The 25,314-nt window shown below is 46.8% G+C and overlaps 2 protein-coding genes across 2 annotated transcripts; both read right to left on the bottom strand.

Moving 5' to 3' along the window:
• Window positions 1-857: 857 nt before the first annotated feature.
• LOC126531141 (adhesion G-protein coupled receptor G5-like) lies at window positions 858-14,357 on the bottom strand. The gene is made up of 3 exons (XM_050178558.3): window positions 14,179-14,357; window positions 9,459-9,586; window positions 858-6,662 (listed from the first exon to the last, which is right to left on the bottom strand). Exon 3 carries the CDS (start codon window positions 6,590-6,592, stop codon window positions 4,649-4,651), a length of 1,944 nt encoding a protein of 647 aa, XP_050034515.1. The 5' UTR covers window positions 6,593-6,662; window positions 9,459-9,586; window positions 14,179-14,357; the 3' UTR covers window positions 858-4,648.
• LOC140218375 (adhesion G protein-coupled receptor E4-like) lies at window positions 11,125-13,320 on the bottom strand. The gene has a single exon (XM_072288101.1). It carries the CDS (start codon window positions 13,134-13,136, stop codon window positions 11,214-11,216), a length of 1,923 nt encoding a protein of 640 aa, XP_072144202.1. The 5' UTR covers window positions 13,137-13,320; the 3' UTR covers window positions 11,125-11,213.
• Window positions 14,358-25,314: the final 10,957 nt, after the last annotated feature.

Raw genomic sequence — 25,314 nt, 5'->3', positions numbered from 1 at the left:
TTGCAGCGTGCGTTTGTTTTGCCGGTTACCGAATATTTCAATCAAAGGCCACATAAATCGACAGCACAGCTAGAGGTACGAACGGCTATAGCACAGTAGAAGCGTTCCGTTATCGAGCCCAGGACGCGCGCACCTTGTCGTCTAATTGTCGAGATGCGCTCACTGCGCTGCATGCGGTACGATCATAAGCTGCACTTCGAATGCTAACGCAAAGGCAGTTTGAGGTGGCTGAAACCGAAACACGCTGTCACGTGAGCAGTTCTTCGTATCTGTGTTCGCAGCAGTGAGGTTTCTCCCATCACTGAGTTTTTCTTTCCTCCATGTCCAAGTGAAAAATTTTCCCCTGATATGGATAACTTTCCCTATTTCCCTTAACAAGTCGCACAACTCTTAGATGTAGGAAAATTTCAATGGAGTTGACAGAACTGTTTGGAATACAGTGGGCTGCACATTCCACCGGAACTCGAAAGCTTAGCTCCATACAAAAAGGCATTTTGTCGTGCGCATACTTAACGGAAGACGCTTGTTTGCTTTATTGGAAAGACGGATTAAAGCTTTCGCTTAGACCTGTTTGTACCCGCGTTTGTGCGCTTTTGTTGGGCAGCATGGAAAGTATGTACCATCCGAATATTTGTTCATCGTTCACGCATCTGGAACTGCTTCCGCTTGTCTTTCAGTTCTTTTTATTTCCTGTAGAATAAAGCATCAATTACAGGTCCACGCTGACGCTGCGGGTATTCATCAGTTTTTTCCTCTCCTTATTTCTCGGTTTTTCATTGCACTCATTACTCTGGTCGCTTCAAATTCTGTTGCCTTGGTTAGCGTACACCGAACATAACTCGTTGCGCTCAACGACATTGTTTTTTAAAATTATGGGGTTTTACGTGCCAAAACCACTTTCTGATTATGAGGCACGCCGTAGTGGAGGACTCCGGAAATTTAGACCACCTGGGGTTCTTTAACGTGCACCTAAATCTAAGTACACGGGTGTTTTCGCATTTCGCCCCCATCGAAATGCGGCCGCCGTGGCCGGGATTCGATCCCGCGACCTCGTGCTCAGCAGCCCAACACCATAGCCACTGAGCAACCACGGCGGGTTCAACGACATTTGCAATCTACTGCTTGCACTCATGAACGTCAAATGTGCTTAATGCGGAATGCATGGTACGTTACTCGTCAGTACGCCTACTATTTTGCATAAAGTTTAATAACAGAAAGTGCATATGCGTGAAAATTCAATTGTGCAAATGGAGGTGCTTTCATTATGCCCTGTCTCATGCGAAAACAACTCGCTTAGCATAAAGAAAATCTATCCCTGAGCGACAATACTCCGGTGAACTGAGGGGCTCAATTTGTAGTAGCAGCCATGTACGAAGCCAACAAACAGAAAAGCGAAAGAAAACACATACGTTCACCAGCTCATCTCGGTCTGCATCACCTCGTGTATGTGTTTGGAATTCTGCATACGCGTACATGTTTGCTTCAACTTGTCCTCACCTTTCATGTCGAAAGGTTCGTCTATGTTTACAGGACCATATGCTCTAGATATTTTGAGCTCATAACGTTGTTTATTCTTACGTTACATTAAAAAATAATATTGGTGTTATTATACTATGCGAAAGGGAGTAGCGGACACCATTTTAGGGTGACTACATCCCTTTCTTTTACATTTATTTAAATAATGAAAGAAGAAATCTAGGGAAAATAAATTGTGTTCTAATTGAATTGTGGAAATAATTACAAATGAAGGTTAAATTTGCAATAAACTTCATATCCTTAATACCGGAAAAAGGATCCATTTAGGTCAGCGCTCAAGCGGACGAAGACTACTACGGAAGAGGAAGACAAGCGTTGACAGCGTTTAACCTGTGCTCTTCCTCGTCCGAATCACTTGCAGTTTGCCAAATTCACCATGCTTCAATAGAAAAATGGAAACGAAAGGGTTCGCACCGGCGTGTTGATGCCGGCGCGAACCGCACCCACGACCTCCTTATGACGCGTGCGGTGCACTGTAATATAGTTTACACGTTTAAAAGTGAATAAGGGTGTAAATCTGTCTGTAACTCACACCTGTATACCCTTTATGGGTGTAAGGATGTGAGTTATAAATTTATATATACTCTTATTCACCTTTAAGGATGTATTTTTTTTTTTTTTTACAGTGTGATCTGCCGATTGAGCTATAGCTTCGGCTGTCCGTCCATCCATCTTCTTGAGCACTCGTCAAATGTGCTCGACTAAACAGAATTTAGGCAAAATAGACAACATTAAAAAAAAGTTTTCGTGTGCTAAAAAGAAAACCTGTTATCAAGATTAAATACTCAGCACCTATTCATTAATCACAATCACAATCGCGACGAAGAAGGGCAGGCCCCACCCAAAGGCATCAATGTGTTAGAATGAGATTGAAAAGAGAAAGGTTGACGAGGTTTGCACCCAGTATACTATAGACCCAACATAGGAGAAAGACGGACCTGAAGATGAGAAGGAGGGAAACCAACTAAGTGTGAGTGCTTACAGACACGTGATTGCCGAGCACGCACCTAGAGGCGGCTAGAGCAAATCAGTATGGCTTCTCTGAACCGCAGTAGCGCCTCTTGTAGCATATGTATATAGACGACGCCTGATGTGAGGGCACGAGTACCTTTCGCCCCACGAACCGTCTCGTAACTCGAAAGCCGTTGCGACGACATTTGGGGTCAGACTCTCCAAATTAACTGCCGACGGCCATGCGACATGGTCTAATTCTCTCATAGCAAACTCGCTATTTTGCAGGCTCTGTCTCATAAAGAAAAAGAAAAGATGACAAATGAACTCTCTTCATGGAGGCAGTCGACGATTTAGGTGGACATCCGCGTCGGCACAATAACATGCGCACCCACGCTGCCATGGCGTTTTTTTTTTTACACGTATAAATCTGTCAACCCATCGCGTTCACGTGGTAGGAAAAGTGCCACACTCTATAACAGCCTACACTTTCAAGCCCAACGTGTAGTAAGGGAGGACTCCAATCGCAGTTGCGGTCTATTGCTTCGTATGTGGTGCGCTGACGGTGCTACGTCTATAAAAGAAGGTGCGACATGATTTCCTTGACAAGCAAGTTATATTGCATGAATACACGTGCACAACACACATACACACAACACATATGTACACCCAAACACACGCGCACGCGAACACCTAGACACACACACCACATGTTGCTCTGAACGGCATGCAAGATAGCTGCATATGGTGGCATACTTTGCATAAGATACACTTTTTCACAGGGTACTGTGCTTTATCATGGCTGAGAAGAAAGATTCCGAAGATGTCTTACGAATTACACTAACTGTATCTACTAGCTACGGCGTCACCGCAAATGTGTTGCGAGGCGCCATCAATTGAATTTGGTTTGTGCAGAATCCTGTGGACAATCTGTCTAGGATCTCGATGTAGCTGCACTTATCGTAATTAGTGCAGCCATAGGTATAAATGAACAAGCGCTACTTCTAGAATTCTATTGTTTGTCTTGGAAAACAGGGACAGAATGACCGGTATTATTTAGACAGGTATTATTTAACGTACGCTATCTAGTACATGCCATTTAGAATCCAGTTGTACGGTTTTTTTTCTTTCTTTTTTCTTAAACATTATTGCATTTCACAACGCTATGGCGAGCAGTGCACCTGTGTTTTTTTTTTTTTTTTTGATAAGGTAACATGAGCAGGTTTTATTCGATGACGAGTTTTATACCTCGGATAGTGCCAGAGCTAACGGGCTGGCACAGGTTCGTTGATGTTAAAATTAAATTATGGGGTTTTACGTGCCAAAACCACTTTCTGATTATGAGGCACGCCGTAGTGGAGGACTCCGGAAATTTCGACCACCTGGGGTTCTTTAACGTGCACCTAAATCTAAGTACACGGGTGTTTTCGCATTTCGCCCCCATCGAAATGCGGCCGCCGTGGCCGGGATTCGATCCCGCGACCTCGTGCTCAGCAGCCCAACACCATAGCCACTGAGCAACCACGGCGGGTGTTCGTTGATGTAAAACCAGCGCGCACATTGGTCGCTTGGACGCAGAAGACACGTCCACAATGAAGGATGTAGGTGATCATGAGGTATGACATTAGGTGGAAGTAGGTAATCGCAAAGGTGAAATCTAACGACTAACCACTAATAATGCGAGTGTGAGGTGTATTTTGCATGACCCTTCAATAACACTACTTTTTTTCACGTGGTACAGCTAAAACAAAAGGAACGGCTGGTACCACTTATATTACAATACCTCCCTACACGTACATTAAATAAAATAAAACCTTCAGTAATTTGGAGCTTCAAATCTGGACTTTCCAAGACCGCCTTTGCACGCCTCGTTTAGCCTGATTTTGGCCAACACAATTATTACGGTTCATAAACAAATATATCTGGCTCCTGAATGTATTAAGTGCGCGCACATATCATACCATATTACACAGTTGTCGTCAAAGTTCCGTATACAGCTGCGTCTTTTTTCTCAAATACTAATACTAATTCTCAAATACTATTTACTACTCAAATAATACTCAATTTAATACTCACATTAATACTCAAATGCTAATTCACGGTATGTATGAGGTGCGATGTAGTCGGTAAAAGTAAAGAAAGGCACTGCACACACGCACTCTTAGTTCAGCTTTTCGGATGACCTGGCAGCCGGAGACCGACTGATGTCCTCTCTCGAGCTGACGTCTTTTCCCGACGAAGATAGCTCGGTATGTGCAGTGGATACGCCTGTAGCAGCGGCTCTTCGTTTTCTCCTGAACCTCCTCGGAAGCAGATGTTCGTAGTCCTTGAAGCCGAAGAACAGGTACACTCCCTGAAGGCCGATCAAAACGATTACGATGATGTCTAGGGCAAGCACGTTGACGAAAGCACCGACGAAGCCCAGAAGCCACGTGGTGCCCATGATGAATGCGAGCTTCACAAACAGCGCCATGTGAGACTTGTTGCCCCCGCCTTTGAAGTCAAAGGCAGCTGCGCGTTTGGCGGTGTCTCTTATCTTCACGACGATGTGGATGTAGAGGCCGATGTCTAGAATGAGCAAGATCACCATGGGCATGAGGAAGAAGGCGAGTTGGCTCCAAAGGCTGCCTATCCAACAGGCGAAGCGCCCGTACTGAGGCGAGAGCACGAAGTTCGGTGCCGTCCAGTTCAGCACCAGGCACAACGCGACGACGATGACTGGTCCGCCCCAAGCGACGAGAGCGTAGAGCAAGAATCCGCCGTGCCTGCTCGATGAGAGCCGGACGGCCGCAACGTTCTTCCAGATGTCGAAAGAGAGCACGCTCGTCCAAAAGAAGGTGGAGAGGAAACCGTAGTGCAGGACAGCAGCGAAAACCACGCACACTGGCTTGGACACGTCGAAGCTGTTTCCCAGGAGAAAAAGCAAATGACTGCAGAACAGCGTAGCCGAGAGGCATAACGTACACCTCGAAGAGAAGGTCCGCGAAGTTCTGTGGAGCACGTACACGACGCCTTTCAAGAACAGGCATACAAGTGACAGGCTGATACAGATGATTGTGAGATAATTTTGCACGTTGTAAGGCTCGTGCACAGGGCTCGTGATATTCGTAATATTGGCGCCTATAGTTTCGTTTTCTGCCATTGGCATCGAAGTGTTTGCATAGTGGTACTGGGGAGCCCTGATGTAGCACTTTCCTTCGTGCCACGAGAAACAAGAATCCTGGCTCACAACTGGTCTTATTAGTGACAACAAATTAGGTCGGAACCGCGTCCTTAATTGTATGCGGGGCCAAAGTTCACGAACGACTTGTTTCGGCAAGCATTTCATCGACGAAAGATCGGCGTCGTTGCATAGTCCGCAGTACACGTTCTTGTACACCACTTCGGTTTCATTGGTTTCGTATCGTACCGGAGCGAAATAAGTTAAACATTTACGCTTAATTTCCGGGTCCGTGCCTTCTGGACAGGTGTTGATCTCAACGAGCCCGTCATCGCAGGGCCAGAAGAAAAGGTCACTATTTTCTAACGCATACCGAGGAGGGGCAACTTGGAAATCTCTTCCAGCGCTTCCCGAGGCGTTCCAGAACATGGAAGTGTTGTCCAGGTCATAGTTGCAGAGTGCACAAAACGCGTTGAAGTAGGTCAATCGTTCTGTGGAGACGGGAATTAGGTAAAAAGGATCTTTAAGCTCTTTAGCGTTTTCGCAGGAGTTGCGCACTTCGTCGTCTGGCCAGTTGAGGTCGCACCCGGACACGACGTAAAACTCTCTCCGAGAATACTTTTCAACGTTTCTGCCAATGCACGTGGATGCCGTTTGCGACGAAAGACTAGCTCCGGCGTCCCAGCAACAGTCACCGTAGCGTTCGCAGTTCTCGGCACAGGAACATGTGACAGCGAAGAGATCTTCCGTACAATTGACGCGTAAGGCACTGCAACCGTGGAGCTCTTCAGGGCATCGAAGAAGCTCCTCTAGGCGCTCTGGCGGTATGGCCGGGTGGTCTTCTTTCGAAACGTTCCATGGTAGCGTTGCGTTGCACTCACTTTGGAAGCAACAGCAGGTCCCGAGCAGAGCTGCTAGCGCAATCAGAGTGAGGACGCCCTTCATGGTTTCAGGAGCGAGAACCGGGTGGTTCAGAGGATGGCGTAACCTTGCACATCACGTGGCCTTGAATAAGCTGCACATAGATAACACAGCCCAAGTTGAATGTTGCATTCTAAAGCTTACTTCAGGTACGAACTTCACAGAATACGCAAGAGGCCGCACGGGCAGGAATCGCACCGACACTGATCGTTAGGATACACATGTGTGAGCGTAGAGGGCAATAAAGACTCAGAAAAAAAAAAAACGCAAAGGAAAAAGTATATTAAATAAAAATTGCAGTTTCGCCCAAAAGGCGAAACATCGATTGCGATAGCAAATTAGTAGACAGCCATACGACGTAAATATAGCAGTCTTATTGGCCATATAAACTTGTAAACATTCGCTTACTAACTAAATCAACAAGCATGGTGTGACGCGAGCACAAGCAAACATCAACACATCTTACTCGATGACCGCGGAAACTCGCTGTCCAAACGCTGGAGTGAGGAAGCGCGGAAGCAGCAGCAAGCGAATTGACCCTTGTGCTTCCTATCGCTTTAACGCGAACAAGTAAGCGGCGAAAGCACAGCGCGCACGAAGCTATGAACCCTCGGTGCACCTAGACTCTACTCATCGCAGATCGCTTTCAAAATAGCGCCCGCGTGGCCGAGCGCCGCGTCCTACACAGTAGCCACCGGAGTAGAACGCCTACCCCCCCCCCCCCCCCCCGCTCCCCCTGCTCGGTATCTTGCGCGCGATGGAAGACGGCGCCCTTCCTCTCCGCTTTCCTCCCTTCGTCCCGCCACTATCGCCGGCCTCAACCTCGCCCGCTTCTACTCGCACACACAGCACACGGCGCGTGGCGACGATGTTATCGCCCTTGGACTTTATATGGAACATCACACCGACGCCGACGACGGCAGAAATGCGCCTGGAGTGTTCATATAATTGCAATATAACTGTAGAGAAAAAATAGAGAACGAGGCGCGACAAAAAACAGAGAGAGCTTCCGAACTAAGGCACCGGGTGCTCATCGAAATCATTTTATTGCATACACCATTCTTAATGCACATGAGCGTGCTTTGATAAAGTTTCAGGCTTAATTCGCGTGATTTTAAACATTACCAGGTGCGCGTACTGTTCGCATTGCTCGCATGTTCTGTATTTCAAAATTCTGGGGTTTTACGTACAAAAACCACGACACGATTAAGAGGAACGCCATAGTGGAAGATTCTGGGTACATTTAAGCGCCTAGGGTTCTTTACCGTGCTCCTAGATTTAAGTACACGAGCGGTTTTGCATTTCGCCCCCATTGGTATGCGGCCGCCACGCTCGGGATCGAACCCGTGACCTCAGCAGCATAACGTGATAGCCACTAAACTACCGCGGCGGGCACAGCTCCCGGAGTTGCGATGTTGCAATGATTACGTACTACGCATCTATGTTATCAAAAACAGACTCTGGTGTAATTTCACAAGACCTGAATTTTCTTCCTGTGCATATATATAATAGAAAATTATGGCAGCTACACTGGCATCTTTTGCATTTGCCCTTTTCGTTAGGTGGACGTGCAGTATGCGAAAATGCGAATAATTTTGAAGAACTGTTAGGCTAAAATCGACGACTACCTTCTCATTTACTGTCTATTTGTATATACTGTCTATTTGTCAAATGGGAAGCAAACTACTTTTTTTTTCTTTACAGAATAATAAAAATAGATCCTGTGGGACATACAGAAGTTTCATTTGAGTTGGCAGCGGTGCATAGATGCAGACATAAACTAACGTGTTGAACTTATTAATAACTGAGTGTTTAGCATCACAAGTATGCAGTTGAGGCCATATGTTTATCTCGGAGTTTCAAAGAGGCGATCGCTCGCCAAGGTGATCATACTTTATAACTTATTGTGACACGATTGTAGGTTGAGATATCCGCTGTCGATATCAAAATTGAAAGCACTTGTTTTTTACTTACAAATTCCGAAAAAGCTGAAGCCTTTACAAGGACCCTCAGATTCAATCGCAACCTGGTGATTTATGTTTATGCCTCGATTCTCCTGGACAGTACGCCGCTATCTGTTTCGGTAGTCGGCATACGGGTTATTATGCCGGCATTGCTATAGCGTTTGTGACAGTCAAGCCTTCGTCTACGGTCGTGAAGGCAATCTTGTGGGGCGAAGCGATGAGATTTAATTTTTGAATACGAATATCTTGATGTGCTTCCAGCATCAAAAGCTCATGGGACATATAATTACCAAAAACGCTGAATTCCAGTAAGGCCCAGGCACACAGGCTTGAATTTAGGGTTTCAGGCTGAATTCCTACGGAGTGATCAAGTTGTCTTATAACAAATCACGACTTTGGAAAATACCAGACTTCGAATCTTTAATATGACCATATGTCTAAAATTCAGTAAATCTTGAATACGACCATATGTCCGAAATTCAGTAGTCAATCAATATCATTCATGTTTCATTTCTTCACTGCGACTTCTTGAGGAATTTTCATTCCTTACTCATTTAATCGGAAAGTAAAAAGCTTAGTTGCAGCCTGTGCTACAAACAAACCAAAAGAAATAAAAATCTGGTAGAAATACTTTAACACACACACGCACAGCACACAGAGAGACGGACGGACGGACGGACGGACGGACGGACAGACAGACGGACACACAGACAGACGGAAAGACGAACTGCAGAGGTCTAAGTCCGCTTGGAACAGACTAAGAAACACAAAAAGTGACACGTGCTCGGCAAGTCATACTTTTAAGAAAGTCCACAGAAAATGAACACACAAAATGTGAAACCTCAAAGCAGGCTTATTTCCGTGATATAAACAGGCGAAACAAAATATGTAAGCTGAACATAAACGTTGCTTGACTAGATTATTACCTCGCCATTCTTTTCGGCGTCTCGCGATGTCGGTTCAGCGACGCAATCAGGATGCCGTGACATCCCCCGCTTCAGGCGCCATTGCAGCAGCGTCGGCTGGTTGCAGAGTTGTTTCCCCTGGCAGTGATCTGGGAGGGAAACAAAGAAAATGTTACAACACGTGTGCGTCAGCAACAGCGGCGCGAAATCGTCGCCAGCGCAGGCTTCGCCACAAGCCCCACACCATCGTGACCCTGCTTGCATCCGGTATACGCGCCTGCGCCAGACGCGATAGCAGATTCGAGACCCTTACTTTGGAGAGGGAGGCATAAACGTAAGCGCAGGCAGATGATAATGCTTACTGAGCCTCACATGACACGCTTCGTTTAACTGACATTTAACGTCACAAGGACTCAAGCGGTGGGCAGATTGCGATGGACGCCTACGGGTAGTCGTATCGAGGGCCGCGTGCTTTGAGATGCCTGCCGCTTTCGTACGAAAAAATTTACATTACGGGAAACGTGAGCTTTTTTTTTTTTATTGACACAGGGTATGACTAAATGAGCGGGATAAAAAGCGGTGCTCGAGGCGGAGCTATTGAAAATGTGCCAAGTTCGTGGCACGTGGGGCGATTTTCCGCGACGAGCACTTCTGCTAGTTTCTGCGGCTACGATTTAGGCGTTTGCGAGACACTTAACGTAGACACGCGGGTACATTCACTCAGCACTGAGGTTTAACAACGCGAATAACACAAGGACACGAAAAAACGCACACCACAAACAAGCGCCAGACAACGAGAAAGCGCACATGTTGAGCGTTAGCGCACGTCCTGTTCCTTTTTATTTTATCTCTTCGTTTCAGTGGCACTGCCGTAATAAAATGAAGCGGCCGCGATTAGTTATACTTGAAGATTGCCGAAATAATTTTTCCTCTATTGGGGGGTTCGAGAGGCTTTCCCCTGTATTGTCCGCACACTGTATCGAGGAACAAAGTAGGCTTGTAATTATGGCTGTACCGCTTGGAGGAGAAGTATTTATGCAGCGTATACACAGTACAAAAGGCTGCTGTACAGGTTAGAATAACTTATCTCTGTTGTCTCTCTGGTTTGTTGAAAGACAAAGCAGACTGTACTTATCAGGAAATTTTTCGTAGCATAGTGTTGCCAAACGCACTAACACATGCTTTTTGAGTGAGCGTTTTGGTAATGAAGAAAACGTTCTAATATTAAACTGGCTCATGCAAGACGCGTAAGTCTTTCGTTTTACGCTCTGTAAGATCACAATGGCTCGTTAACTTTCCTGAGAACACGATAACGTTGGTAGCGTACGACACCCCACACCTTCAGAAAAAAAGGACACGCGAATAACGAACATCGTTCCCCGTGCGTTGATAAATATGAATACAGTTCCCCAAGGTTCCCATACCATTGTTGAAACACATGATGGCAGCTGTATTTAACTTTAGTTCATGCGCCATCATACCGAATCACGAAAATGTACCAAGGACTAAGCGAGATACTTCCGCCAGCAGTAGGGAAAGAGGGAGGGGGGGGGTGAAATGCGAATAACGGTTCTTCGCAGCAAATTTGCCTACCACTCACTCACTTACAGGCTATATAGGCAGGGTGCTTTTGCGAGAATAAACAACAAACAAACAAACAAACAAACAAATAAATAAATAAATAAATAAATAAAGATTAATTAATTAGCCAGCAGAGGAGCTATACAAACCGAATAGTAAGAGCAAGCATGCACTAAGATGACGTTATTTCGTTTTCTACACAGACCTTGCTTCTGAAATTGTTTGACATTCGCTAGTCGACGTGATGTCCTTTTCAGAAAGTGGAAGCTCCGTGTTCGCCGTAGGAGCATTCTTGCCGTGTTTGTGCCGGCGCTTCGGGAACATGTGACGGTAGTCCTTGAAGCCGAAAAACAGGTACACTCCCTGAAGCCCGACGAAGATGATGACGACAATGTCGAGAGCGAAAACGTTGAAGAACGCGCCGACGAAACCCAGAAGCCACGTCGTGCCCATGATGAACGCGAGCTTCACAAAAAGCGCCATGTTAGATTTATTCCCGCCGCCTTTGAAGTCAAAAGAAGCGGCACGCTTGGTCGTTCCTCGGATCCGCACTACCACGTGGACGTAGAGGCCAATGTCGTACAGAAGCAGGATCAACATGGGGGATAGGAAAAAGACAAGCTGACTCCACAGGCTGCCAATCCAGCAGGCGTAGCGTCCGTACTGAGGAGACAGCATGAAGTCTGGAGCCGTCCAGTGCAGCACTGCGCACAGGGCGACGATGATAAGTGGAACACCCCAGGCGACGACACAGTAGAGCAGAATGCTACCCTGTCGAGCTGATGAAAGGCGAACGGCCACCACATTCTTCCAGATGTCGAAGGAGAGCACGCTGGTCCAGAAGAAAGTGCAGAGGAAGCCGTAGTGAAGGGCAACGGCAAAGCCGAGACAGACTGCCTTGGGTAGATCGAAGCTGTTTCCGAGGAGAAAAAGCAAGTGGCTGCAGAACAAAGTTCCAGAAAGGCAGAGCGTGCACCCGGAAACGAACTTCCGCGCACTCTTGCACGTCGCGTAGACAATGCCTTTCAAGAAGAGGCATACGAGTGACAGAGTGATGCATATGATGGTGAGATAATTTTGCACGTTGTAGGGCTCGACCCGAGATCCCGTCCCGTTCGTCGTATTGCCACCCGTTATGCTCTCGATTGTCGCAGAACGGTTAGCAAAGTAGTACTGGACATTTTTGATGTAGCACTTGTTATTATACCACGAGAAACAGGAGTCTCGGCTCACGACTGGTCTAATGAGTGTTACGAGGTTCGGTTTGGAGTAGGCCGTTTTGATTAACAGACGGGACCATAACTCTGGCACGAGTTGTTTTGGTACGCACTGCATTGACGATGGGTCGACGCCGTTGCAGAGACCGCAGTAGGCGTTCTTGTACACGATTTCGTACTCGCTTGTTTCGAGCTTCACCGGAGCAAAGTACGTCGAGCATTTTCGTTTAGTTTCAAAGTCGGACCCTTCGGGGCACGTCTGTACGTCTATTAGTCTCGAATCACAGGGCCACAGAAAATAGTCTTTGTTCTGCAAGACGTACTGCGGCGGAGCCACCTGAAGCCCCGTGACTCCCGTTCCTGAAGCGTTCCAGAATGTCGACGTGCTGTCCAAATCGTAGTTGCAGAGGGCACAAAACGCGTTCGAGTACGTTAGCTTCCGTTCAGTAGTGACAGGGATCGAGTAAAACCCATCCCTAAGATTGGTCGCGTTCTCGCACGAGTCGCGCACTTCGTCGTTTGGCCAATCACTGCTGCACCCCGTCACTGCATAGAAGTCCCTGCTGAAATACCTGTCGACGTTACGTCGAACGCACGTTGCTTCTGCTGGCGGGTATAAGGACACTCCGGCTTGCCAGCAACAGTTACCGTAGAGCGCGCAGTTATCCGCACAGGAGCACGTGACCGCGTGTAAATCATCCGCACAGTTCACTGGCGACACACTGCAGCCGTGAAGACCATCGGGGCATCTAAGTAACTCTTCGAGGCGCTCCTGCGGGATGGCCGGGTGGTCCGTTCGCGAGACGTTCCACGGAAGCGTCGCGTCGCAGTCACTCTCGTCGCTGCGGGCACGAAACACGTAGAGAGGGGCGAGCAAGACAAAAATTGCGACGTTCTTCATGATCTACGGCTCACACCACACCATGTCGAAGCGTTGTGCAGACTTCGCACCGCACCAGATTGCCGGGACGAACTGCGTTCAGAAGCGATGTTGAAATCCCTTGCAGCAGTTTACCTTGGACGCGAACTTGTGAAATTGAAAACCCAGGTGGCCTTGCGCCGTCTCATCACAGGCGGAGCGAGCGACCGGTAAGTGCGTGAAACCAGTGCATAAGCAGTAAACGGAACAGATTATGCATGCCACTCTTGTAGGCAGTAGCCACGCAGAGAGCTGATAATTCTCTGGACGGTATTTTTGGCGCTGATGAACAAAGCTGTATGTGCGCAGTGTCCGTCACTAAAAGTGTCCATTTTTTCCAGGTTGTGCTTAGAGATTATATAACATCCCCTAAATGGAAATATTGCTTTTAGTAGGGGTGTACGAGTTGTAATTTTTGAGCCCGAATAGAATACGAATGGAGTAGTGCCCGCAGCTAGTCGAATAAAAAACTTTTCGAGTAGTTTTCTACTACATAGCCACCGTTTGCACGATATAAAAGAGACAATGCTGACATTCCAGTATTCATAACGCCAGAAAGGGTATATCATCATATAACACTTTATTAAGCGTAATTTATTAAAACTACAATTGGATCGTCAGGAAGAAACAAGCAGTTCTCTCGCCTACACAGGACTTTTCTGAGCGCGCGAATGATCGCTGTGCCGCCGGCAAAGTGTCGCTCCCTTAGCGACGCAGCATGCTCCACTAAGTGAGTTATCAAGCTCTGTGCCCATGCAGTGCCTGTGGCGACGAAATTTACCGCGCTTTTGCTACAATTTTTTATGTTTGGTGGCACACAGTTGACGTTGTGAAATGTTCGTTGCGTATTCGAAGGAAATATTCGTATTTCGAACAACGAGTAGTGACTGTTGCATTCGCAAAACTGAATCCAGTAGGACATTCCTCGATTTGTTATTCCAAATATTCGATATATATTCGCACTTCGCTACATTCAAGACAAAGACCACATGCCTGCGGCGGCGAGCTGCCGTTTGTCACGTACCTGATACGACCGGGCGTGTGCTTCCGGACGAGGGAGGCGTAACTGACAGGCCCTGCGGTATCGTCGATGTTCTCCTCCGTTGTTGTTGTCGAGGAGGCCGCGCCATCCCCCGGCATTTCTCCCGACGAAGAAAACCTGTCCGGCGAAGGCCGCAGGTGGCCCTGCACGTGGACTAGGGGAGCCAGCGTAATCAGCCCCGACCCTCGGTCCTCTTCCTTTCTTTCTGCTCATACTTTGAAGGAGAGAGCGGCAGGCGAACGGAGGACGGTGTTTAGGGGGAAGAGTTGCCGCGTGTTACCATGCTCACCACATGTCGCTCACTGCCAATACAGCGCAGGCAAGTGTCTTAAAGGCATTCTCTTTCCAGTTAAACACCGCTAGTAAGCTCGGCGGGGATACGCGTCCGGCGCAAGCCTGCTTGGACGCGCGTACACACAAGACTTGTGTACGTAAGACTTGTCTCACAAGTCTTATTAACGAGAGAGCGTGTTGGGCTAGGTGGTTCGAGAACGTGTTGACGCTGATTTCCAACGACGTCTCCTTTGAAACGTGCTTCTGGCTGTTCTAGTTGGGTGAATATCTTGGCAATACATTACAATATGCTGCGTCATCGTTTTGCACTCGACGTTGCGAATATTCGCTACCGTATGTTCTTGTCCTCAGATGCTCAGCAAGAACAGCGCAAAGGCGGAATTGGAGAAGTGAAGTATGTAACAAGTGTGGGCAACTGTTGGCGGCCAGTGCCAGTGTCGTGTATTTTTTGTCCACGGGTTCCGTTTTCGTACGCTTCGTTCTAAGCCCGTTCTCTGAGGACAGCTTTGACGATAGCTTCATTCGTAATTAGGATTGTTTGAGAGACGATCGACCGTGCCAATAATAATAAAACTAAACAAAACAAAACAGGGAGTTCAACACAAAATTATAATCCACGTAATAAAAGGTAATTACGCATTCAGAGAGCATGTAAACTTGTCAATACCTACGCTCCGCTCTTTGGTAGAAAGTTCTAGAAGATATGCTCGCAAATTGTTCGGGACATTTCGGTGGTCGCCCGAATTCGACAAATAACTCGTCTTTCACATTCTCACGAAAGTAAGTTAGAAAAACATAGCAATATTGTTGGCGACTTTCGAAAAACGTTGACTCACAGGAAATGCGCGAATTTCTTACGGAACTAATCAGTAAATGTTACGCTCACAGACATGTGGACTGAGGCAGAGGAAAGGATGTTAAACCGAGGTGGGAGAACGACATATATAGTGGATAGGGGTGATCGACAGGCAACCAGCCATGAAACCGTACTGAACGGCAAAGAAGGAAATGAAAAACAGAGAAATCATGACACTTCAAAGCGCTGAGCACTACTGTTCCAACCCGTAAGGGTATCTGATTCTCTAAACGCGGTGTTATAGGGGAAAATTTCGGGATGACTACTCGTCTGTAGCGTCCGGGAATACCACAGAAACTATACGGCATGTTTTGTTATCAAATCAAAACACTTTTAAAAGATAAATAAAGAGGTAGTTACCACGTCTGATGCCGTGAGTTTTTAAGATAGTAGCAGAAAGTAAATTAACCTGCGTTTGAAATACTAACAATATGGCTGGAGGGATAGAGTGTCACCGCGTTCTAGGCACCACGTTCTCTTGCGTACACCTTCTCAAGCTGCTCGATAATTGTGATAGCAGCCATGCTGTTCTATCTCAAGTTATCTAAATCATTGCCTTTGGTCAAATGCCGAAGCAATTACGTGCAGCTGCCGTAGAAAAAACATGGCAAATAGTTTGTATTTTAGGTCAACTGATTTCATAAAGCATGCCAGCGCGAATGCAAACGCATACGTTAGTGGCTAACAGAAATATAATAAAAAGTTGATCTCTTGTTCAGCGCCCACATTAGCGGCTTCGAATTGCATAAAGGAACTTATGTGCCGCTATGTAGCCGCGACGGCATGGGCCATCACTCATAAAATGTGTTTGAAGTACTCAAAATAAGAAGCGATGTGCACTGCTGTTGCAGATAATATATTTCTGCATTGTGCAAAATGTGTGCAGAACTGTTAGCTGGAACAGCAACGTATTTCGAGACAAGCGTTCAGAACGTGCTTCTTGAAAATGGTTCTAAGCACAAACTGTCAAGCAAAAGGGTGTGCTGTGAGCACGCACTTCCATTCTGCAGTTGCAACATTCCTGATGACTTCACTTTTTAGCCATTAGTGTTTCTCTATAGGATGCATTACATAAGGGGTGGATACACAACAATTTTTAACACTATTCACCACGTGTTGTAAATGCAACAGGAAAGCTAGCTGTTACATTTCGTAAAAAGGTTGATGAGCAGGTGATAGCGGCAATACTGCGCGAAACGTTGTTCCATGCTGAAGCTGCACGTGGAAAAAACGAAGCGGAGAATATAGCAAAGCGCTTGTGTCTCGTCCTCGTTCCTCTGTGGATGCACGTGTTAGCGCTGTTATAATCTTCAAATCAAGTATGCACCAACTCGCCCAGAAAGAAGATTTAGTGAAATAGCAAAGCGGTTGCGTGACTTGAAAGCCATGGCCGGTGCAATGAGATATGCGTGCTGGTAGAGTGATTAATCTTGCATGATAACGAGCGCTGTAAGAAAAAAAAAAAGCTATGGCGATTTGGCAACGATGTGCAGGAGTGGGTGGTATGGACTCTGCTTTTACGAATGATATCCTGCTATGGTACGCGTGAGATGAATGAATTAAACGATTCGCACGATTCCGTACAGCTTAAAGGGTATCTTTAAGCTATATTTTGAGCGGCCTCTAGATTACACCGGCACACCGGGCTTTGGCCTGGTAAGTGATATTGTAAGCCAGCAACTTTTAAGTGATGAGACGCATCACGTAAATGACGTTTTAGAAAACCTAGTATTTTGTTCACAGAAGCTACTAGTTTGGTTAAATTTGTGAGTCAGGCGAAATTACGTGACTAGGTGACTCCTAGGTATTTATGATTTGACTGCTTCCACGTTGACGATACCGACTGTGTAAGGAAAAAAGAGGCGGGGTTGCGAATAAATATATTGATCTACATTTGCTGCGGTTTGGTGCCATGAGCAATGGTCACACCATTCTTGTATAGAATTAAAATAACTTTGAAGAGATTGCTGGTGAGAAGAATTAGTGATAGTGCGATAAACTACGGAGTCTTCCGCGAACTTACGAACCCGGAATCACACATAAAAAGGTGGTAGATAGGTTATAAATAGGGATAAGGCGCCTCAGAAAGGCTGGCCAACGTTTCCATAGGAAGACCTATCTTCATCAAAGGCGGCCTCGTCATCCTCAGTAGGTTAGTTTTAACGGGTTAGTAAAGTGACGTTCTAACAGGTTAGTAGAGTGACGTCACTCTACTAACCCGTTAAAACTAACCTGCTGAGAATGACGAGGCCCCCTTTGATGAAGATAGGTCCTTCTATCAAAACGATGGCCAGCCAGCAATATACAGACGCTTGCGTGTAGAGCTGACTTCATCGCGCATACTGTATTTCCTGTATTTCCTATATTTATATTGTAGGCGTTTATTACGCTCGTCTTCTTCATCTGTATATTATCATCATCCTACGTAGATCTATCCTCATCTTCAGTTCCGTGTGTGATCATCATCATCGGGTGTGTGCCTTACCTGGTTCGACTCCTAGTACTCAGGCCAAATAAACGTCGCTCCTACATAGACGTCATAATATATATATATATATATATATATATATATATATATATATATATATATATATATATATATATATATATATATATAAAGGCTGTTGCGAGGAGAAATAGTTTTAGCTTGTCCGAAAATTTTTCCTGCTTGCGGACTACTATTGGTTACAGGAAACTCAAGCGTGCAATGACGATGATGATGATGATGATGGTGACGATGATAATTTATTGGCATCCCCTTTGAAACAAGGCGGTGACAAATTGTTGTCACCTGGCCTGCTTTGTTTACTCAGGTCTGTTATACATGCTTTTCATTCTAGCATTTTAGAATACATTTCCTGAAATATTCTTTTTCTTCCTAAAAACTTCTCTATTTACCTTTTACCGCTATTTGTGCCTGTAGCAGATCCGGTCGTATCAATCTCTTCCTTGTTTTTTTCTCCACCAATACTACAAGCGTCCCTTGCTTATCTCTACTGCTGACCGGTTGATGATTCCATCTACTTTAAGTCCAAGCGCCTCTGGAAGGTGTGCGACACACTTACTGGTCACTGGGTGAATTTCCTCGCATTCCATTAGAATGTGCTTGGGCACTTTAGCCACTCAATTATTTTGATTCATGCTCCAGAGTATTTCTTCGAAACTAATTTTGCTCTGCGCTTTCCTGATTTCAAAAGTGGCCCAATCCATGTCACCCTACACTGCCTCCTTTGTTGTGGTTTTACCGTGGGCTCCCAAAGCCAACCGGTCCACCGATCTTTGGTTAACTTGCAACCTCGACCATATATCCGATTTTAGGCACATAATTACATTTGAGAACATCAGCGCAGGCACCATTACTCCTTTCCAGATTCCACACACCACCTCGTATTTATTGTGGCCCCAAAGTGCTACATGTTTCAGTATTTCTGCATTCCGCTTCACCTTTGTTTTCAGTTTATTTTGTTAGGTGTTTGAGTAAGTTCTTCCTTCGTTTATGTACACGAAGAGGTATTTATTTTGGTTGACGTTGGGTATGACTAGCTGTTGAATTGACACCACGTAATTACTCGTCTCTTCATTAAAGATCATAATTCCCGATTTATTTTTGCTGAACTTGAAGCCTAGATTTGTCGCTGCATTTGCCACAGATATTCACAAGTGTGTGGAAATCTCTTGCATTGTCCGCTATTATCACTATGTCTTCCGCATACGTGAATCCGTGAATGATACAACATAATGTTGCACCATTTGTCAATTATGCATGTAGGATAAATCAAACCCAAATTCACTGTTTTCTAGTCATCTTTCTATGCCTCTAACTTGAAACGTGAACGACAATGAAGACAGAGGACATCCTTGCTTCAGTCCTTCGTGAATTTCCACGACTTCATCAGAGTTTATGCCTTCTCATAGAATTTGTACTCGGTTATATATATGTATATATATCGCTCAGCAGCGCCACGAAATTGTCATCTACGCTTTCCTGCTTGAGAATATCCGCGTTGTCGTAGGCTCCTTTAACATCTAGAAAGGCTGTGCATCAAGGTCTATTCTGAGCTACTGATATCTCTATGCACTGAATCAGAAGAAAAATATTGTCCTCTAATCGTCTGCCTGGTCTGAACCCATTTTGCAGTTCTCCCAGTACATCATTTGTTTCCGGCCATTTCAACATTTCTCATTTTATGGCTTCCATTGCCATTTTATATATCACCGACGTTACTGTAACTGGCCTGTACGAGTTCATCTTACCCTTACCACCCTTGCCTTTGTAGATGAGGTTCATGTTGCTTCCACGCCGTCTGACTGAAATTCTTTTCGTTGCAATCCCCTACTCTATGGCATTAGTCAACAATGGCAACTACGGCATTAGTCAAAAGCGCCTTGCTCTTTAGACCGAGGCTTTTGATTAGCTGTATTAGAATTTCAGCGGGTCCTGCGGCCATGTTATGAGGGAATATTCTGCTTTTTTCCAGTAAAAGTTTCTAAGTTAAACTTTGATCTCTCAGGCTTCTTTGTTGTTGCTGGATCTGTCTGAGTCTGAACTAAGCTTTCTTTTGTGCCGAAGTTATCCCTGATAGCGTATGTGACGCACCGCAGCATATAGTCTTCTTAGAAGACGTTACCATCTTCATCGTTTATACGCTCCTGAGAGCGGAGTTTCCCGGCGACAGCCGCGCCATCTGCAGCGTCGAAAGCGCAACTCTGGCACTGATCCAAGTTCAGTCGACGGGGTAGAATCCAGCTGGCGCACGTGTTGTTGTTATGATCACGTGTGATTCGAAACTTCTGAACCACGTACGCCACCGTGCTGCAGGCAAACGTTCTCATACCGCTGTTTTACGATGGCACATCGAAAACTGCCTCCCCCCCCCCAAAAAAAAAAAAAAAAAAAAAGCGTGCGGACGGCGGTACGGCTGCGTCAAAGACTGTAGCGGCCGCGCAGGACTGCCTGCTCTCCAACTCTACCGATTTCCTGGCCGGCCGAGGATTTGTGCTCGCGCTTCCTTCCTGGAGGATCGCATTAGAAAGTATTGTAGTCAGTAGACTGAAGTTTTTGGTCGGGAAAAAGTCTTGCCGGGAAGCCGACTTAATTTTTCTTTGTAGAGCTAGGGAGAGAGAGAGATGAAGAGGAAAGGCCGGGAGGTTAACCATGATATCAGTCTCCAGTTTGCTACCCTACACTGGGTATGAGAGATAGGGGTTAGAAAGAGGACAGAGAGGAAAGCGTTAAAAAAAAGAAAACAGACACACACACACACAGAGGCACACGCACACAAAAGGCGTTTCAGTTAAAGACGTTCACAAAGGCCGGTAGGTAGCAGAAAGCGCAATAGTGCTTGCACTGCCTTCTGACTATAGGTCCTTTCGATGGTGTAAAATTCTTTTTTCGAGTAGCGGTTGGTCGTCCAGCTGGTCAAGTTCGTGGCTAAGGCATTTCCTCTGTGGCCTGTACTGCGGGCAGGTGCACAAAATATGGTCAATCGATTCTTCATGGCCACAGTTGTCACACGTTGCGGTGTCGATCATCCCTATGCGGAATGCATAGGCTTTGGTAAAGGAAACGCTCAACCACAGTCGATACAGAAGTGTGGCGTCTCCACGACGAAGGTGTGATGGCGCTCGAAGACTTAAGGTCGGATCAAGGGAAGTACAGTCGAGTATTTCTTAAATGTGGCTCATTCCATTGCGATGTGGTGCACTGCCGCGCAAGCAGGCGGAGCTTCCGTGCTGCGTCAATTCTAGAAAGTGGAATTGGTACGTGGTGCTCCTCAATATGGGCTGAGCCGGCAGTATGATCGGCCCGTTCATTGTCGATAATCCCACAGTGACTTGGAAGCCACTGGAAGGTTATTTCGTGGCCTGCATCACTTATATGATGTAACATCTCGGTAATGTGAAATATTAGCTGTTCGTGCGGTCCGCGTCGGAAAGGTGACAGTAGAGACTGCAGTGCCGCCTTCGTACCGCAGAAAACCGTCCACTTGTGAGGCGGTTCATCTACAATGTATTGAAGGGCAATAAAGAGCGCTGCGCGCGCTCTGCTGCCATCGATGTCATCGTGTAATTCGTCTTAAATTTTATTGTTGTAGTTTTCGCTGGTATCACGACTGCCGCGGCGGAGCTGTTTGGCAGGACAGACCCATCAGTGTAGATATGCGTAGAGTTGCGGTAGTTCCCGTACAAAAATAGTAGCGTGAGCTGTTTAAGGGCTGGTGATGATAGATCAGCGTTTCTCGCGATGCCAAGTATTGTGAGGTTGATTTTTGGCTGAGCGAGGCACCACGGAGGAATGGAAGGTCTCGCAGCCGGAGTGAAACAAGCTGGCAATGATTTATCATATGCGGTTATTGTTTGGCTGAAAGATGTGCGTGGTCTGTCCGCTGGTAGAGAGGCTAAGTGGTGACGAGGAGTCCTGGCTAGATGCATTATAGGGGTCCTGAGCACTTCAATTTCAATGTGGGTCTTGACAAGGTGGTCTCTAGCGATTGCTATCGTAGCCACTGTTGAAGCACTCTGAGGCAGGCCTAGACAGATCCGGAGCGCTTGAGCCTGAAGACTTTGTATTGTGCGTAGATTCGTTTTACCTGCGTTGGTTATTGCTGGCAAGCTGGATCTCAGAAAACCGAGAAAAAGCATCCTGTACATTTGTAACATGGCACTTGTCGACACTCCCCAGGTCTTGCCAGTGAAAAACTTGAACAGGTGGCAGATGCCTGTCAACCGTATTTTCACGTACGATACGTGAGGCCTCCATGACAAGTCCCTGTCGATTATGACACCTGGAAACTTGTACGATTGAACATGTGGTATTATTTGGCCATTTATCATTACGTTGTAGTTTGTCATGGGTACGCACGTATATGGCACTAGTGCGCATCTCTCGGAGGAAATTTCTAGGCCTCGATTACGGAGGTAGAAAGCAGTTTGGGTGGCGGCTCTCTGAATTCTCGCTCGCAACTGTAAGCGTGTTACTGCAGACGTCCATATGCATATGTCATCCGCGTACATTGATAACCTGGCTGTGGTTGGCACGTGCTCAAGAAGAGCAATTAGGGTTAGATTAAATAACACAGGGCTAAGTACGCCGCCCTGGGGGACGCCGCGGTAGGTGTAATGTAGAGAAGTATGACCTTCATCGGTGCTTACAAAAAAGAATCGCATGGAGAGATAGCTTCGTATCCATTGAAACATGCGACCACCCACTCCTACCTCTGCGAGAGCAGAGAGGATGGCTTCATGCTGTTGCGTACTCCAGGGTAGCGTATCCTACTGCTGCCGAGTAGTAGCGGCGCCTGCCTATCGAAGCTCGACCGACGTTACTTATTGGGTAGCGTGGCGTTGTCGGCGGGCTGCAGGCATGCGGTAGACCATGGCAACCAAGCAAGGGCGAGACGATTTTCTAGTGCGATACTTGCACGGTTTATTCAAAGGTAGATGAAAGAAAATGAGAAGAGTATGAATTCGTGATTAAAAGTACATTTCGGAGCCCCTTAAATAGGCTCTCTACAATCGTGGGCGAGATTTTGCTTCCGTCGATGTCACGTGACCGGCACAGAGGGCCCCTCCTCCTCTGTTTATACCGAGCCTGCTGAAAGGAAGAAGTCGTCCCGCCTCCTGGAATTGTAGACGTTTGTGTGTGCGCGAATTGTAGAATTGTGCGCGCGCGCGCACGCACACACACACACACACACACACACACACACACACACACACAGACACACACACACACACACACACACACACACACACACACACACACACACACAAAAGAGGCCTGTACACTGCGGGGCTTCCGGCAGACAGGCAGACACTCGAAACGGTCATGGCGAAATAGGAAGTCGCGCTTCATTTCGACGAGGCAGAGTGAGAGGGTCGGTTGAAATTCCTTTCGCCACGTGGTCTCAGACGCCAACCCTAACAATGCGTAACGTTGTCATACGCCCCTTAGACGTCGAGGAATAAAGAAGTGCAGAGACGCTTACGGCATTTCTTATGTTGAATGTAGGTGGCCAGGTCGACGACGTTATCGATCGATGATCGACCACGTCGAAAGAACGCCATGGCATCCGGGTAGGTGTTATGGTATTCCAAGTACCACTCCAGGCGTCCTAGGATCATCCTCTCCATTACTTTGCCCACACAGCTTGCCAAAGCGATCGGGCGATATGATGAGAGCTCCAACGGCGACTTGCCAGGCTTCAGCAGTGGAACAAGACGACTTGTCTTCCAGCTTGTTGGCAGCGTGCCATCTCTCCAAGATTCATTGTACAACTCAAGGAGAACACCTCTCGCTCGCTCCCCCACGTGACAAAGAGCTCGGTAGAAAATTCCATCAGGTCCTGGCGCTGATGTACGGCCACACAAAGCTAATGCTGCCTTAAGTTCGGCGATTGAGAATGGTAGGTCCATGCGGTGATCACGTGGTGGCGGACAACTACTCGAAGGCGATGGAATGTTGGTAGCTGTGAGTCGGCCTGATAATCTGGCGCAGAAGTCCTCCGCCACGTCAATCTCCAATCTCTTTTGAGAGAGGGCAAGAGCCTTGAATGGGAACCACTGTACGGGGAGTGTACGGAGACCGCCCACCGTTCTCCATAGCTGCGATAAAGGTTTGCGTGGATCTAGCGACTCACAGAAGGCAGTCCAACGTTGCGATTCGAGCTTGCCTGACCGGCGCTGGATCTTTTTTTGCGTGCGTCTGGCGGTCCGCAAGTCGTCCATTGCCTTCGCACGTCGGTTCAGCACGTCGTCGGATCGCTCGAAGTCGTTCTAGTTCCACATCAAATTCCGTCGGTTTCGAAGAGCATGTGAGAGTACGCATAGTGTCTTGCACTACGCTCTTGATTGCCTCTTCCAAGTTGAAAGATGGATTAGCGTCGCAGTGTTCTTCCATGATAGACTGAAATTTAGACCAGTCCACTCTTTGGATCGTATCCCGTATTTTGGAAGGGAACAATCCTCTGATCTTGACGTACGTGGGGATATGGTCGCTTCCGTGCGTCTTTATGTCCGCAAACCACCAAGCACGTCTGACAAGGCTTCGTGAGACAAAATCCAAGTCAAGGCAGCTGCTGTATATGGCGCCACGTAGAAACATAGGACTTCCATCATACAGCAGCCAAAGTTCATTACTGGACGCGAAAGATACGAGATCTTTTTTGTAGATTATCCATATCATTTAGAGCTATTTATTTTGCTGTACAAAGCATACTGCCTGGTGGCTGCAGGTGTTCTGGCTTGCGTGAGTCGCTGAGCACTCCACTCTGTGTGGCTCTGCTTGGGTTCAGGTTGCCGGATACGGTTACCTCAGTCTTGGCGGCCGAAGCGGCCCAAGGTCGGATCGGTGCCTCGGCAGTTGTATACAAAGTACTGCGGTTGCTTCGCAGAACATAGCAGTCTATTACAATTTTTGTGCCTGTTGTTTAAAAGAGCCTTTTAATAATTCGAAAAGATATGGCGCCTATCATCCGTGGCCAATGAGGCTTTGCAAGCGTGTCAAAACACCACCACCGAAGAACACGTTTTGTCTACGGTAACTCAAACGGTTGGCCAAGAACACCTACGCCTAACGCTTAATAAGCTCAGCTATGCCTGCACACTCAATTGAGCTGCTTGATCAAATCATAATACGACAGCTGAGTTTTCTCACGTCCAGAGATACACTGTAGTTGTGTTTGCCTTGCTGGGAGTGACACTTCGTCAGTACAGTCACACCGGCGACTTCTTTCACGCTATGAACGTGCCCGGCAGCGTAGGGCTTTTCCCCTTTACGACGAATGGCAGGGCGTGTCCGACCGTCTAATATTGAGATTGGTTTGAAACCACACAGGAAAACTTGCGCCATTTGTTCGTTTCAAAACAAGCATGAACATGCGATCACGTTGGCTGATCCGCGTGGGCAGCCTGACTAGGTGGTCCGTCAGTGTCAGTTTCGACGAAAGGTGCCGCAAGAGGCGCTGACT

This window comes from Dermacentor andersoni, chromosome 5, assembly GCF_023375885.2.
Source record: "Dermacentor andersoni chromosome 5, qqDerAnde1_hic_scaffold, whole genome shotgun sequence".
Lineage (NCBI taxonomy): Eukaryota > Metazoa > Arthropoda > Arachnida > Ixodida > Ixodidae > Dermacentor > Dermacentor andersoni.
The sequence above is the reverse complement of the archived record's forward strand: the minus strand, read 5'-3'. Positions and strand labels throughout refer to the sequence as shown.

What these genes read in the sequence shown, in the direction of transcription:
- LOC140218375 (XM_072288101.1), bottom strand. Translation starts at nt 13,136, where the DNA reads ATGAAGAACGTCGCAATTTTTGTCTTGCTCGCCCCTCTCTACGTGTTT.
- LOC126531141 (XM_050178558.3), bottom strand. Translation starts at nt 6,592, where the DNA reads ATGAAGGGCGTCCTCACTCTGATTGCGCTAGCAGCTCTGCTCGGGACC.